The 14,605-nt window shown below is 37.1% G+C and overlaps 1 protein-coding gene across 4 annotated transcripts in view; it reads right to left on the bottom strand.

The window, feature by feature from the left end:
- Acaca (acetyl-CoA carboxylase alpha) overlaps positions 1 to 14,605 on the bottom strand; it is a 292,108-nt gene that overhangs the window by 159,746 nt on the left and 117,757 nt on the right. For all 4 annotated transcript variants that reach the window (XM_004643003.2, XM_023703133.1, XM_023703135.1 and 1 more), the window contains 7 exons: positions 12,458 to 12,628; positions 10,803 to 10,964; positions 10,138 to 10,301; positions 5,033 to 5,183; positions 4,056 to 4,159; positions 1,216 to 1,297; positions 619 to 764 (listed from right to left, as the gene is read on the bottom strand). In XM_004643003.2, the coding sequence (XP_004643060.1) occupies positions 619 to 764; positions 1,216 to 1,297; positions 4,056 to 4,159; positions 5,033 to 5,183; positions 10,138 to 10,301; positions 10,803 to 10,964; positions 12,458 to 12,628 (980 nt within the window). The remainder of the gene's footprint in view (positions 1 to 618; positions 765 to 1,215; positions 1,298 to 4,055; positions 4,160 to 5,032; positions 5,184 to 10,137; positions 10,302 to 10,802; positions 10,965 to 12,457; positions 12,629 to 14,605) is intronic.

The following is a 14,605-nucleotide window of genomic DNA, read 5'->3' as shown; positions in this document are numbered from 1 at the left end:
TGACCAGATAGCTCAGTGGATTAAAGTGCCTGCTTAGACAGACGCAGGGTTTAAAAAAAAAAAAGAAAGATTTTTGAATGTAGATTAAAAACACTACATACATGTAGTATGTACCTACACAAAAGAGTCAACAGTGGTTGCTTATAGATTTTTTTATTATCCATCCACATCAGAGTGGTATGCAATGTACTTAAGGTACATTATTTTCCTTCCTCCCTCCTTTTAATAGATGAGGCTTTTATGCAGGATGGACCCAGATACCTGGACTCAAGCCATCTTCCTGCCTCAGCCTCCCAAGTAGCCAGGACTACAGGTGTGTACCAGCATACTCAGTTTGAGATATGTTTTCTACTGTAAACACTTTTGTAGCCCTGAAGTGCATGTAGTTTTTTAAATTAAAAGTGACTATACCAGCCAGGCATGACAGTGTATAACTAGTTTCTAGTCAGAAGATTGAGGCAGAAGGATCACAAATATGAAGCCAACCTGGACAACTTAATAATACTCTGTCTCAAAATAAAAATTAAATTCCTAGTACTACTAAAAGCAGGGCACTAGAAAAATCATACAAACTAGCAAAAGTAAAAGTGATACAATGACCAGCACTTAGTCACGCACCTATCCACTTCTTCTTTCATGTATGTGGTGTAACTACTGCCATCATAGGATAAGAGCAGTCCTCCATCACTCAGCCGATGGACATCTACTTCCACACATGAGCCATTCATGATCACCACATAGGAGTTGGGTGACTGTCGAGTTACCTGTAATGAACGAGAACCAGCAGGGACAAGTTAGTATACTCCATCTAGGTAGCCCCAACAAAATTTCTATATTTCAAGATACAGGTAAAAAAAAAAAAAAAAAGTGTTAGAAAGAAGGAAATTCAGAGTCCTGTTACTGTCTGCATCAGCCTCTATCAACCATGGCTCAGTCCTGGTACAAGCAAATAAGGCTACTTTAGTTGCTTATCTGTGCTCTGGTTGTTCTCTGTCCTCCCTTTATTTCTGAGCTATAATGTGAGGCTGAAAAGCAATGAAAAACATTTTCATAGAATCATCAACTCTTGCTTCAGCTATTCACACAAATAATGACTTTGATTTCACTAATACCTCCATCACTACACTAAAGTAACCTTTTTCTTATCTCTTGACCTAAAGAAAAATAGGTAACAGAGAGACAAACAACGTGCAGGCTTCTGTGGACATGGCATACCTTAAGTACATACTTGATTCCATCGTAGATAAGCTCAACATCTACTGTGTTCAGAAGTGTATGAGCAGGTAGGACTTGACCCCTGAAATAAAAACAGTACTTCTAGATAGTTCTAATGGTTTATAAAGGAATCTCAAAGATTTTTGCTTGTGGCATTTCCTGAAATAGCAAGACGAGAAACAACCTAAATGACTATCTACAAGGTACTAATCATATAAATTATGCAAAAAACAAATGATGAAACTTATTTATTGAGATAAAATACACATAACAAATGTACTACCTCAACCATTTTTAAATGTGTAGTTCCACTGTGTTAAGGATATTTACACTATTCTGCAACCAATCTCCAGAATTTTTTCATCTGGTAAGATCAAAACTCTATAGCTATCCAACAACTATTTCCTACTACCTTCTTCCCCTAATCCCAGGCATGTTCTATGAGACTGATCACCCTTGAGATTTCATATAAATGAAATCATATAGTATTTATCTTTTATGTGGCTGGCTTATTTCACTTAAGACTAATGTCCTCAAGGTTCATCCATGCTTTTGTTTGATTGTTTGTAGTACTGGAGATTGAATCCAAGGAGTGCTGAGCTACGCACAAAGGGTCTAAGTTCCTCCAGGTTTCAAACTTGTGATCTTGCCTCAGCCTTCTGAGAACCTGGGATTCATCCATATTTTCTTGGTTTTTGTTTTTGTGTGTATGTGTTTGCATTACTGGGGATAGCACATGCTAAATAAGCATAGTAGTACTAACCTACATCCTCAGTCCTCATCCATGTTTTATCATGTATCAGAATGACTTTCCTTTCTAAGGTTGAATAATATTCCATTGTTATGTGTACACTACATTTTGTTCATTCATTTATCCATCAATGGACATTTGAGTTATTTTTACCTTTAAGCTATAGTAAGTAATGCTGCTATTAACATGAAAGTATCTCTTTGAGATTACGTTTTCAAATTTTTGTAATATTCAGAAGCAGTAGCCTCAAATCATGTAGTAATTCTACTTTTAATTTCCAGAGGAATTTTATTATTGTTGTCTACAGTGGCTACACTATTTTACCTTCCCACCAAGAGAACACAAATATCCCAATTTCTCTCCAACACTTGTGATTCCCTTGCCAACACTTGTGATTTTCTATTTTTGTTTTCTGAAGAAGGTATTCTAATGGGTGTCAGGTAATAGCTCCTAGTGATCTTCATTTGCATTCCCCTTGTTAGTATGGTTAAGCATTCCTTCATATTTATAATATATCCAACCATTAAAAAGAAAGGTGAAGGGGGCCTGGCCGTAGCTCAGGCCTTTAAGTGGCTGCTTCCACAAAGCTGTCAGCCTCAGGTTGCTGGAGTTCGAACCTCACACCTCTCAAGCTGGCCAAAAGTGCCCCGAAGGCATTCGAGGAACAAAAAAAAAAAGAAAAGAAAGGTGAAGTTTTTCCTGTATTATGAAAACTAGACTATACCATTAAGTGAAAAGAAAAAAAAAAAAAAAAAAAAAAAAAAAAAAAAAAAAAAAAAAAAAAAAAAAAAAAAAAAAAAAAAACAGTATAAAGAAAAATTTACATTTGAAGAAAGCATTTACATTTTAAAAAAAATAGGAGGTAAAAGAAACATATGTCTTGGGAACATGGACTGACTACAGGAAAGGACACTGGGTGGCCAGCGAATACAAGAAGCAAGTTTTCACTGTATGTCTTTTTATGCCTTTTGAATTCTGAAGCATGTGAATATGCTACCTGTCCATAAAATTAAATAAAATCAAAAACTTGAAAAATCTATAAAGAGAAGGAATGATAAGTCAGTGGTGGCAAGTTGCTAGTGATGAATTTGGGTGAAGAAAATATAAAAGTTTTAAGTACTATTCATGCAGCTCTTAAAAAGCTAAGTTATAAAAATAAACAAGTTTCAAATTACATAAATTTTTAAAATAAACTAAAAATAAGAACATTAAAGCAGATGTGGCTTTCAGAGGACATTGTAATGTGATACATTTGTGCATCCATAGGAAATGATTTAACCCAGATTATTATGTTGAAATAAAAATAAGACTGGATTGGTAAAAAGGGGACAAAGTACTGAAAGAGATGAAAGTCATGCTGAAGCATTTAGATTTGATACAGAAAAGAAAAAGTTGCTGAAAGTTTCAGTGCTTGGGAGTAACATAGTGAAATATATTTATCATAGTGCTTGAGTAGCTGCAATCTCTGTTCAATTTTCAAAATTTTGTTTCTTCTCTTCCTTTCAAGGCACTTCAAAAGAGAATTGATACAAGTCTAAGAATAGAGAAAGAAGTAAAGTGCCTGTGATTAAAGTGCTTTAATATGATTAGCCCTTTGGGCAATTCCTCTGGAAATTCAAAGGCAGAGCTTAGGTTCCGGAATCAGTGTTAGAAATTAGTTCAGTACCACACATGTCTGACCTCTCGGTTGAAAGACTTATGAGGTCACGATGAATATCAGCCTCAACTATTAATTCCTGAAAAGTAGTATAGATAACACATAATATACTTAGGATTCAATGCTAGGGAGAAATGCCAGATCTTTATCACAAAGGTCTAGAGAGCTTGGATGCTTGTACAAAACAGAATGCTTACTATAGCTGGATTTCAGTTTTGAAAAAAGCAATGTGTTCCAACAATGAAATAAGCCAATTTCTAGAATCTGGAGTTAGAGTCCTAAAACAATCTGCCATGAATTACACATGCTCTTTCCCTTGCCACCAATCCATGAATAAAAAGTAGCACTACAACCTACCAGGAAGGAACAGAAAAATAAATATGTCTTTGAGTGGCACTGGTACCATAAGAAACCAACTGAAACAAACTCTACCTTTCTAAGGAGTGAAGGAAGTTAGAGATGCTATTCCGCAGGCTCACATCTGCCACGTGGAGAGCCCCACACACGACTCCCAACATAGTATCAGGTCGCTCTGCCTAAAAGGAAGAAAAAGGGGGCAGATCAAAAGCACTGTCACTTAACAGAGGCACACAAGTGAAATCAGGTTCAAACTTCTTGTAAACAGTAATGAAGAGCAATCTCCATCATTACTGCCTGACTGATTTTTAACCAGGAATCAAATTCATGACCTCGTGCTTGCTAGGCAGGAACTATGCTGCTGGGCGAAATCCCTAGCCCGCAGACTACCTGATTTTTTGACATCCTCCCACAGACCAAATACATTCACTTTGAAAGCAATTCAACAGTAAGTTTTTGTTCAAAATAAACTCAAAAAAGATATGAAGATTTGGCTACTGATAATCTTGGATAAAAATGGTAAACAGTCAAAATATGGACATTAAGACAATTTAAGTGAATCTAATTAATTTTATATAAAATTTTGGGTAATTTAAGATAGTCCAGCAATTCAGCACCAAATCAATGATTTCATCAGCACTTAGTAGATGTGGAAAGTGGTACCTCTGATCCAGAAAGACTGAATGTCAATGAAAAAAGTTAAAGTAGCATTCCAATCCTTGCATGCCTCTCTTCAAATATACACTGAGAAGTAATATGTACAACATATGAAATATTCTGTAGCATAGGCATCATAATTTTATTTATTTATTTTTGTGCTGACAGTGATCAAACTCAGGGTGCCAAACACACTAGGCAAGCACTTTACCACTCACCTACATCTCCTGCCTGGCAGTGGGACTCATATAGTGCCTAAAGTCACTCCAATTCCTGAATTTATCCAGGCACACATCATAATCAATTAAATTTCACCCAGTGACAGGGACTAAACATAACTCTAGCCTACAAAAACCTAATCACAGAGGATATTTAAGGCAGGAAGAGAAACACACCTGTACTTTTTCTGCTATCAATCTGTCCAGCCAGCCAGTGTCAATTCTATTCAACTGAAAGCTTTCCGTCTCTAACAATTTTATTAGGTATTCAACTGTAGTTCGAAAGTCACCCCGAATAGATAGCTCCTTCAAAGCCACCACCATATTTCTGGAGATGAAACAGAAGACAGATGTTTTTAGAAACAAGTATTTTAGTGTCTTACAATCATTTAAAAGAATTTTTGCCAGGCATAGTGGCGCACACCTGTAATCCTAGCATTTGGGAGGCTGAGGCAGGAGGATCGCTCCAAGTTCGAGGCCAGCCTGGGCTACAAAGTGAGTTCAAGACCAGCCTATACTGCATAATGAAACCCTGTCTCAGAAAAGGAAAATAAAAATTAAAAATAAAAAAAGACAAAAAAATAAAGAATTGCTTCATTCTTCTGGACTCAGGAGAGAAGGAAGAAGAAGAGACAGTTTCAAGAACAAATAAGGGTGAACATGTTAGTATGCTCATTCATATGTACATTCCATATAGCAGAATTATCCAGAACTGAGTAAACATGAATTCTGACTAATACTACCATAAAAGCATCAACAAAATACATTTCATTATACCAGATACAAATCATATGGAAACCACTTTCAACTTTCACTTATTAGGTTTCCATTTTGTCCCCTTACTGTGCATTAATATTCTCCATCCTTATATTTTTATTTATTTTATTAAATTGTGGGAATTTTGTTTATTTTTTGGTAGTGGGAGTTGAACTCACTTTACACAGTGCTCACATATACCCCAGTTCCATTTTATATTGTGAGATAGGGTGTTTTTGTTTTTGTTTTTTTCTTTTTTTTGTATTTTAGGGAAAGGTCTACAGGGTATTTTGGGTCTCACTACTAGATCAGACTCGTTTGTAGTGAGCCACCTGTTTACCAGCCTCGCAAGAGCTGGGATTACAGGCAGGCATGCACCACCACGCCCAGTCTCAATTGTGTCTCAGTGCCCTGGGGGTGGGGCTGGCATGGGCCTGGGGATAGAACCCCCAGCCCCTGCACATGCTTGCAGGCATTTAATTCACTGAGCTAATTGGCCAGCACTAAGAGATAGGGTTTTGTTAAGCCACTAAAATATCCAGGTTGGGCTTGAATTTGTGACCCTCCTGCTGCAGCCTTCCAAAATGCTGGGATTATAGACATAAACCACGACATCTGGCTTTAGCTAACTTTTACCAAATGTATTATAAAACCATTGTTGTCAAGATCTCCTGCATCCCTTTTCAGATAAGTCTTTACAGTGATAGCCAGGCTGGCCTTCTGACTCTTAAGTAGCTAGGATTACAGGTGAGTGCTACTGTGCCTGGCTATCATCCCATTTTCTAAGAGAAAGCAGAAAGCCAAAATTGTACTTCTCTGTGAATTTTTGAACATTCACAAGTTAGTGGCACACACCTGTAATCCCAGGACTTGGGAGGCTGAGGCAGCAGGATTGCCACAGGTTCAAGGTTAGCCTGGACTACATAGTGAAATCAAGGCCAGACTGAAGTATACTGCAAGACCTTGTGTGTGGGTAGGGGGAAAAGGGTGTTTTGAGGGGTATCAGAGAGATGACTGGCAAGTTAAAAAAAAAAGACAAACACTTTGTGAACCAATAAGACATACCTGTAAACTGATACTGGCCAATAAAACTATTCCTGATCCCCAATGTGAGCCTTCCTCACACTGGCAGAACACAATATAGTAGTAAAAAAATTCTTTTTTTTAAAGCAACATATCAATGTTCATTTCTGATGGCACTGTTATAATTTTTAAAAATTCCACTTACGTAAATGTTTTTAATAAATGGGGAAGAACTATAAAGGATAAAACAGAAATAGTGAGACTTCTCTACTTCTTAAAACATTAAAAACTAAGGACACTAATATTAATAACCTACGCTGTACAGTTAAAAGGTCAGGGGAATAGTATTAAATGTGCAAATATAAATAAGCAATTTAAAAAATGGAAAGGAGTGAAGTGTAGCACAGAGGCAGAGTACTTGCCTAGAATGTACAACACTCCCCCAAAAAAAGACCAAAAAAAAAAAAAATCTAATTCAACTTTGAATGGGTATTTTCAAATACATAAGCTCTCAAAATTACTTCATAAAGTCCAATCTTTTAGGCAAACATTGTTAATTTGATATTTAATGTTTATACTTAATAGAATACTAACATTTATAATATACCAGTTATATCTGTATAATGGTTATATACTTTATAGCACAATAAGTCTTACATATGCAATAAAGACAGTTCTTTTATATACCTTTCATAAAATGAACAGTATAATTTTATTATTTAAAATGATCAGAAGGGTACATCATGTTGACTATACTTAATAACACATCATATGAAAATTGCTAAATGAGTAGATTTTCAGTGTTCTCACCAAAGATACGAGTAACACAGTGGCTGAGTACTTGCCTACAATGTACTAGACAATGCATATAAATAGCTTAACTTTTTCTACAATATATACATGTATCAAAATACTGTGTGGTATACTATTGTGATTTAAATCTAAAATGTTCCCCCCAAAAGTCAGAGGACTTAGTTGGAGGAATTGCATCACGGGAAGCATGACCTGGAAGAATATATTCTTGTCCCTGGTCCTCCCTAGCTACCATAGCATGAACATATTCCTCCACCATGCCAGCTCTGCCTTGAAACCTGATAACCATGAACCAAACCCACTGAAATTATGAACCTGAAGAGCCTCTCTTCTTTTATGTTGTGATTTTCAGGTATTGTTTCAGTGATGAAAAAGTTGACTAATGCAGAAAACTGGTACAGAGCGTCGGGCTGTTGCTATGACTGCACCAGACCATGTGATTTAGAGGCCTTTGGAAATGGTCTGTGGGAGTTTGGAAAAGCTTGGAGATGTGGATTGTAGAAATGCTAGAAAGCTAGAAATGCAGAAAGCAGAGTTCAGAGGCAATTCTGTTAAAACTCAGAAGACTGGAAGGCTGCGAGGAATATAGATAGTAAAGGCCAGGCTCACAAGAGTATGAGAATGAAAACTGGACTGGAAACTGAACTAGAAGCCAATTCTGGCAAAGAATTTTGTCATTTTCTTTCTTTCTCTTTTTTTAATTTTTTTATTTATTTGTGGGGGGGGCAGCTCAGCCCACCAGGGGGCGGGGCTGGCTGGCATGTGGTGTTGGGGGATTGAACTGCGATCCCTGTGCTTTGCTGAGCTTGTTCTAAGTAGGTGCTTTAGACCACTGAGCCATCTCACCAGCCCCTGTCATTTTCTAAGACTCTGTAAAAGGCTGAATTTAACCCCTGAGCATCAGTCAGGCAGGTGTCATTCCAATCAGTCAATTTTTATACTTCATAAAATTGATAAAATTGTCATTTTTACATTTCCAGTTATTTTATCTTATAAAAATTAATGAAAAATGCAATTTTTGTCATCCTGTATTCAAATAACTGGACTAGTAACTGGGTAAAGGTAGCAGGCTAACTGATTTGGTGGAGGAAATTTCAAGGCAGCCCCATATTCAAATAGACAGTGAGAATCAGGAGGAAAAAAAAAAAACCAAAACAGCCAAATGATTTGAAAAGCTTGCCATTTGAAAGCTTGTTCTGCCTGTGAAGTTGGGGATACTAAGAGCATGACTGCTGAAAAGACTAGCATTAAAAAGAAGACTAGGGCTGGGGAGATAGCTCAGAGGCATAAGTGCCTGCCTGGCAAGCACATGGTTCTGACTTCGATCTCCAGTCCCCTGCCACCAAAAAAAAGAAGACTAAATGCATCAAGACAACAGGAAAGGTGGCTTGAAGGCTTCTCAAGAATTGGCTAGAACCCCCTACCGCCCCAGCGTCATGGGTATAAAACTATAAACCCTTCAACCAAGAAGAGAGCACTTGAGACTCTGGACTGAGAAGAACCTCCGAAGGAACTGGTTCCCTGGGATTGATGTCACTGTGCTCAGTCATCCAGGCACTCTGCAAGCACTACAGCCATGCTCCAAGAAGGCCAGGCTACTGCTTGACTTGGTCACAGACCCTGGCATCATTTATCTAGTACTAGTTTTAGACATGCAGAATGCAAAAGTTATGAGAACAAAGAGCCTTCCATGCAGATTTCAGAAGGCCAGGTAAAAATGTATGATGGGATCACTGTCCCTGCTAGATGCCCTTGAGAGGGTAATGCATACAGCTGGGAGAGTAAAGCTGAAGGTGTAGTGAAAACCCAGGAGGTTGGAGATGCCAGCAGCACAAATATCTACTGAGGAAAACTGCACAGTGTGCAGAGCAAACCCAAGAAAGGCCATAAGGGCCATGGAGACAATTCAGCAGCATAAGCACCTCCCTGGCAAGTGCAAGGTTCTGAGTTCGATCCCCAGTACAAAAAAAAAGGCCTTGAGGGCTGTAAATAGGAAGTCTTATAAGGAGCAGAGTTGCCAAGCCCTCTGGAACTCACAGTTCACCACCACCTTTCCCTGAATTCTGGTCATGGAGCTACAGGATTTAGTATTTGAACTGCTTAGTTTTGGTATTGCTTTGGTCACATTAGTTTCTATCCCTACTTCTCTATTTTAGGACAAGAAATACTTAACTTTGTTTCTTTTTTTTTTTTTTTTTAACTTTGTTTCTAACCTCTTTTAAGTTGTAGGTGTCAGGTATTTTGTCTCAGGAATAGAAAGTAGCTAATACATAATCTACAAATATACAGAATTGTTACTTCTTGAATACATATATGTTTGTTTTTTACAGTGGTAAGCATAGAGTTTAGGGCCTCATACATGGTAGTATGCACCTGTAATCCCAGCACTCAGGATGACTGTCAGCAATTCAAAGCCAGCTTTTAAGTGCAAGCTGGACTACAGAATGAGACCTCTGCCTCAAAAACCATAATGCTCAATCAATCAATCAATCAATCAAAGCAAGCAAAAATACAGCATAATTAAATATAACATGATTCCAAGTACAAACTAAGATGTAGTTCTTCAAAATCAGTTTTCACAATAATACTTTCAGAGGCAAGAAATTATTTCTATTCTTGTGCTCATTTTCTTCACTGAAGATTAGCACAAATTTATTTTATAAAATGATATCAAGTATTATTATACTCACGAAATTGCTTCTTCTCTGTTTTCTCCCCAGGAAAAGCAGTGACCAAACTGAGAATCAGCAAATTCATGGAGTCCTCCTGCAGCAGCAACACTGAAATAACCCCAAACATTCTTGTTGCTACGGAAATTTAGTTCCTGAACTGTTCCTGAGCTGGGCTTAAAACCCTGTTATAGAGTGAAGAATAAGAGAGACTGCATTATATCCCCAAGGAACAAAATACAGACATATCCAATAAGCAGGCTCTATATTAATTATAAACAGTTGCAGAAATGAATCAGAAAATCTATTAAGGCCAAAGCTCAAAGCTACTAACCCAGTAAGGACTTTAGTGACTAAATTGGGATCAGATGACCACTAACACAATGATCAATTATCTACTCTCAGAAGCTTGTATAAATTTCCCTCTCCAGGAGGGGACCAAGAGTTGGAAGAAGTGGGAGGGAAAAGAAGAGTACGAAATGAAAAAAGAAAGAAAGAATTAAATATATATGTACCAACTCCCCAGAAGAAATGTAATCACTACGCAATGTAAACATGTACTAATAAAAATAAAATTTCCCTCTCCAGAGGAAGCCCCAAGATATTTCAGAATCATGCCCTCAAATACTATCTATACATTAAAATCCACGAAGAAAAAAGGAATACTCTTTTAAGTGATGGGTTACCTCATCTGGATTTTCACTAGTGATCCGGGCAGCAATAACATGCCCCCTTGGGCAAGGAACATGAGCAGAATTTTCAAAATCAATAGGAGCATCACCCCAGGGAGATACTCCATACATCATCCGGATATCCTTGATTCTAAATAGAGGGATCCCCATGGCAATCTAAAAGATAATACAACATGCATCATTCATTTTTCACTGTTACTTTCCTTACAGTTTGGAGGCTATCAGACTACCCCAGAGATCTTTCATTTTTTTTTTTAATTTTTATTTTTAGGAACTTTTCTTTCCCCATTATTTTATTGAGAAACAAATAGCAATGATACAGTTTCAAATCAAACTGGTAGAACAGTTTCAATAATTAACACATTGCATACTCTCTTCCTAGTGGTTATTTGCTGTACAAGATACAGACATGATATCCTATTTACAAACACTATTAGAACAAATCCCTCTATTCATTAAGAGAATGTAACTATATATCTATCCTAACCATTTTGAATACACAGATACAAAAATGGACATTCATCTGTATCCCCTTTTTTGTTTAGTTCCATCATTTGAATATTTTAGGTGTGTTAACTCATTTTTGCAGCCACTACCTAAATCATTCTATTTGTATAGCCTATATTCTATAATCATTAATTTAAAATTACTCAAGACTGAAGCTACCCCTGCAGATAAGTTACTAGAAGTATCTCCATATTCATAATCCAACAGACATGAGTTTCCATCTGTTGTCATTTCTCCTTGAAAGACTGAAAATGAAAATACCCAGGGGAAGAGTCAGCAATAGTGGCCACCCAAGAAGTTCAGAAAACTACAAAGTCTTACCAAGATTATAATTATTTCTACCATGCCCACAAACCACTGAAAGTATGTAAGTCTTTAGTCCTTTATGATATTACATAAAAACATTACCAAGCCTTATTATTAGCTATTAGTGTATCTCATGTATTTGGGATAAGAGACACCAATACTGACAGCAACTACTTTACAAATTAAGAAATAAACATGTGGAATCAGTCTGCCATGAAAAAAATATAAACACCACTCTGATACAGTTATTTCAATAAAAAAATTAGGAAAAAGGGATAGAGGCTAATTACAGTATTATAGAGTTTAGTATAATTAAACAATTGAATAAAACATACTGTTTTAAAAGTTTATTCCTAAAATGGGACGATGTACATCAGATGTGTCTGGATAGAAAAACACAGTAATAGGGCCAGCCAGATAGCTCAGCAGATAGACATAGGGGCCAGGCGTTCCATCCCCAGGCCTGCTGTGCCAGCCCTGCCTCCAGGGCACACTGAGAGGGCTACTGAGACTGGGCGGGGTGGTACACGCCTGTAATCCCAGGTCTTGGGAAGCTGTAAACAGGAGATCACTGAGTCCAATCTGTGTAGTGAGACCCTATAGACTGTACTAAATACAACAACAACAAAAAAGAAAATAAAATAATATTCCTAGGTTTGTACAACTTCAGGAAAATCAGTCCTCATATACATAACCTAAAAAGCCTAAGGGAAATGAACATAAGGTACAACACAGGAGGTGCTTTTCTCTTATCAGATACTAATTAAACCAGTTTTTCAGGCATCTCATCTTCCTAACTTCTCTTAGCTCTAACCTGACTCATCAGGGTGACTCACCTGGAGTTGTGCTGCAGGGAGATTGACATCAGCCACCATCTCTGTACAAGGGTGCTCCACCTGTAGCCGAGGGTTCAGTTCCAGAAAGTAGAAGCTGCCATCCTGGCTGTACAGATATTCCACAGTTCCAGCACTCACATAACCAACCATTTTGGCAAGTTTCACCGCACACTCAAAGAAGGATAAACAAATGTGAGTGTCTTACCTTGTCTAGCTGCTGAATTACTGCAACTATCAGCAGGCACTCCCTGACTCAACTATCCAGTGTTTGTAAGAGCAACCAAATGCTTTTAGATACAGTTGGCCAAATTTCACCTCTTCCGATAATTACACAATATCCCTAGACATGGATGGCAGATGTAAAAAAAAGCTAGAAAGAGTCACTTTAGATCACAACCTTATCCTACCAAAATAAGGACATTCAGGAGGGGGCGGGGGAGTTTGGCAACAAACACATGGTGGCAGAATCTTCACTGTCCCCTTGTTTTTAGTATTCCCCGTATGATCCCCCACACCTCTCCTTAGAAATATGGATTAACTACAGGAGGATTTTGCAACCTTTCTTAGCTAGTGACTAATTTAGATGAATGATATGTAAGACTCCAAATCCTATTTTGAAAAGAAAATTCCCTATCTTCTAGTCCTGCCTTCTCTTTCTTATGCAGGAGAATATCATCATCGTGTTGCAAGCCAGTTCCAGCCCTGAGGATGAGAGTATAGTAAGAACAGCAAAACAAAATAGGAAGAACTTAAATCCCAAGATAGCTCCTGGAATAGAACTGTCCTGTCAGTCTTCTATTTACATCACTATGTTTTTATTAAAATCTTTTTATTATAGCAGCTTACTTTGTATCCTAATCAATGCAGACAGTATTAGTATCTGAAAGTAGGATGGTGTTATTTAAAAAATTAAAACTTAGGATGTTATTCAGCAACAGGGTAATGGGTAACAAGAAAACAGACACTGCAGACTGGAAAGCTGAGAGCCTCCTTGTATGACATTTAGTAAATCATTTCCTATAATAATGGAACACTGATCACACACCAAATAAGCCTTAAGAAAAATGGTTTGAGTCACAATGTTATAAAAGCTAACTAGAGACCCAGTCCTAGCCCAGGCCCGTGTATCAAAGAATGGCTCAGACCAACACAGTGGTCTGTAATCCCAGCATTCAGAAGAAAGGAAGATCACTGGTACACCGAGAGCCCAACCAGTTGTAATAGCCAAGAACTGGAGGACCAGGGAGAGGAAAAGAAAAAAACCTCATGTGTGGCCCACAAGCTGCCCAAGCCCTTAATGGATCACTGTGCTGTCCAGTTCTAATAATGTCAAGTGTTTCCATTCCTATCAACCTGTACATAGGACCAGCTGCTTTCAATATCTGCAGTTATTTTAGCTCCATCTTTAATGCAGCATTCAGTGTGAGACTGAGATGAAAATCCTAATTTGATATAGTTGCACATTTTTCTTACTGTGATTTCAGTTAGCAATTGTCATGTATAATAAGGTATAAAACATTCATTAAACATTAATGTTTGGAGGGTCTCTGTAGGTGATGTTTTTTTTACTCAAGGCCCAGTGTAAAAAAACGTAAGTTATGAATTTCCTATTGTTTATTGAAAATTCTGAGTATCTGGGAACATCCAGGTGATCATATTCTTGGGTTTTTGTGTGTTCTTGATAACTATCCTCAGGTATTTGACATTGTATGACTATATTTCCACAATTTATAGAGAGTTGGTGTTTAAAATCCTTGTAAGGATATTTTCTTCTTCACTTCTAACATTCACAAATGTATATTCAAATGAAATGACATTAAGTGTTCTTATATGTAAAAGAATAGATTTGAAATACAGCACCATAAAATTATAATTTTATTGTGGTTCCAACAAAAATCAATAGATTTATTATGTATATATGTATGGTAGTTACTGCTTATTTCTTCTGGTCTATTGGAAGGAGCAGTTAATGCTTAGTTTTTTTCCTTTTTAATTTCTTATAACTTTTTAGAGCCATTTTTCGAGGTTTATATCTGGTAACCTAAACACCCAATTTGAAGATAACATTATGCAATACAACAACCATTGTTGAATTCCTATAACTTTTTTAATGAAATTTTGTATCATTTCTTTTTTCTTTCTTTTTTT

This window comes from Octodon degus, unplaced genomic scaffold (genome assembly GCF_000260255.1).
Source record: "Octodon degus isolate 3935 unplaced genomic scaffold, OctDeg1.0 scaffold00164, whole genome shotgun sequence".
Taxonomy (NCBI): domain Eukaryota; kingdom Metazoa; phylum Chordata; class Mammalia; order Rodentia; family Octodontidae; genus Octodon; species Octodon degus.
Note: the sequence above shows the minus strand (reverse complement) of the source record. Positions and strands in the feature narration are given on the sequence as shown.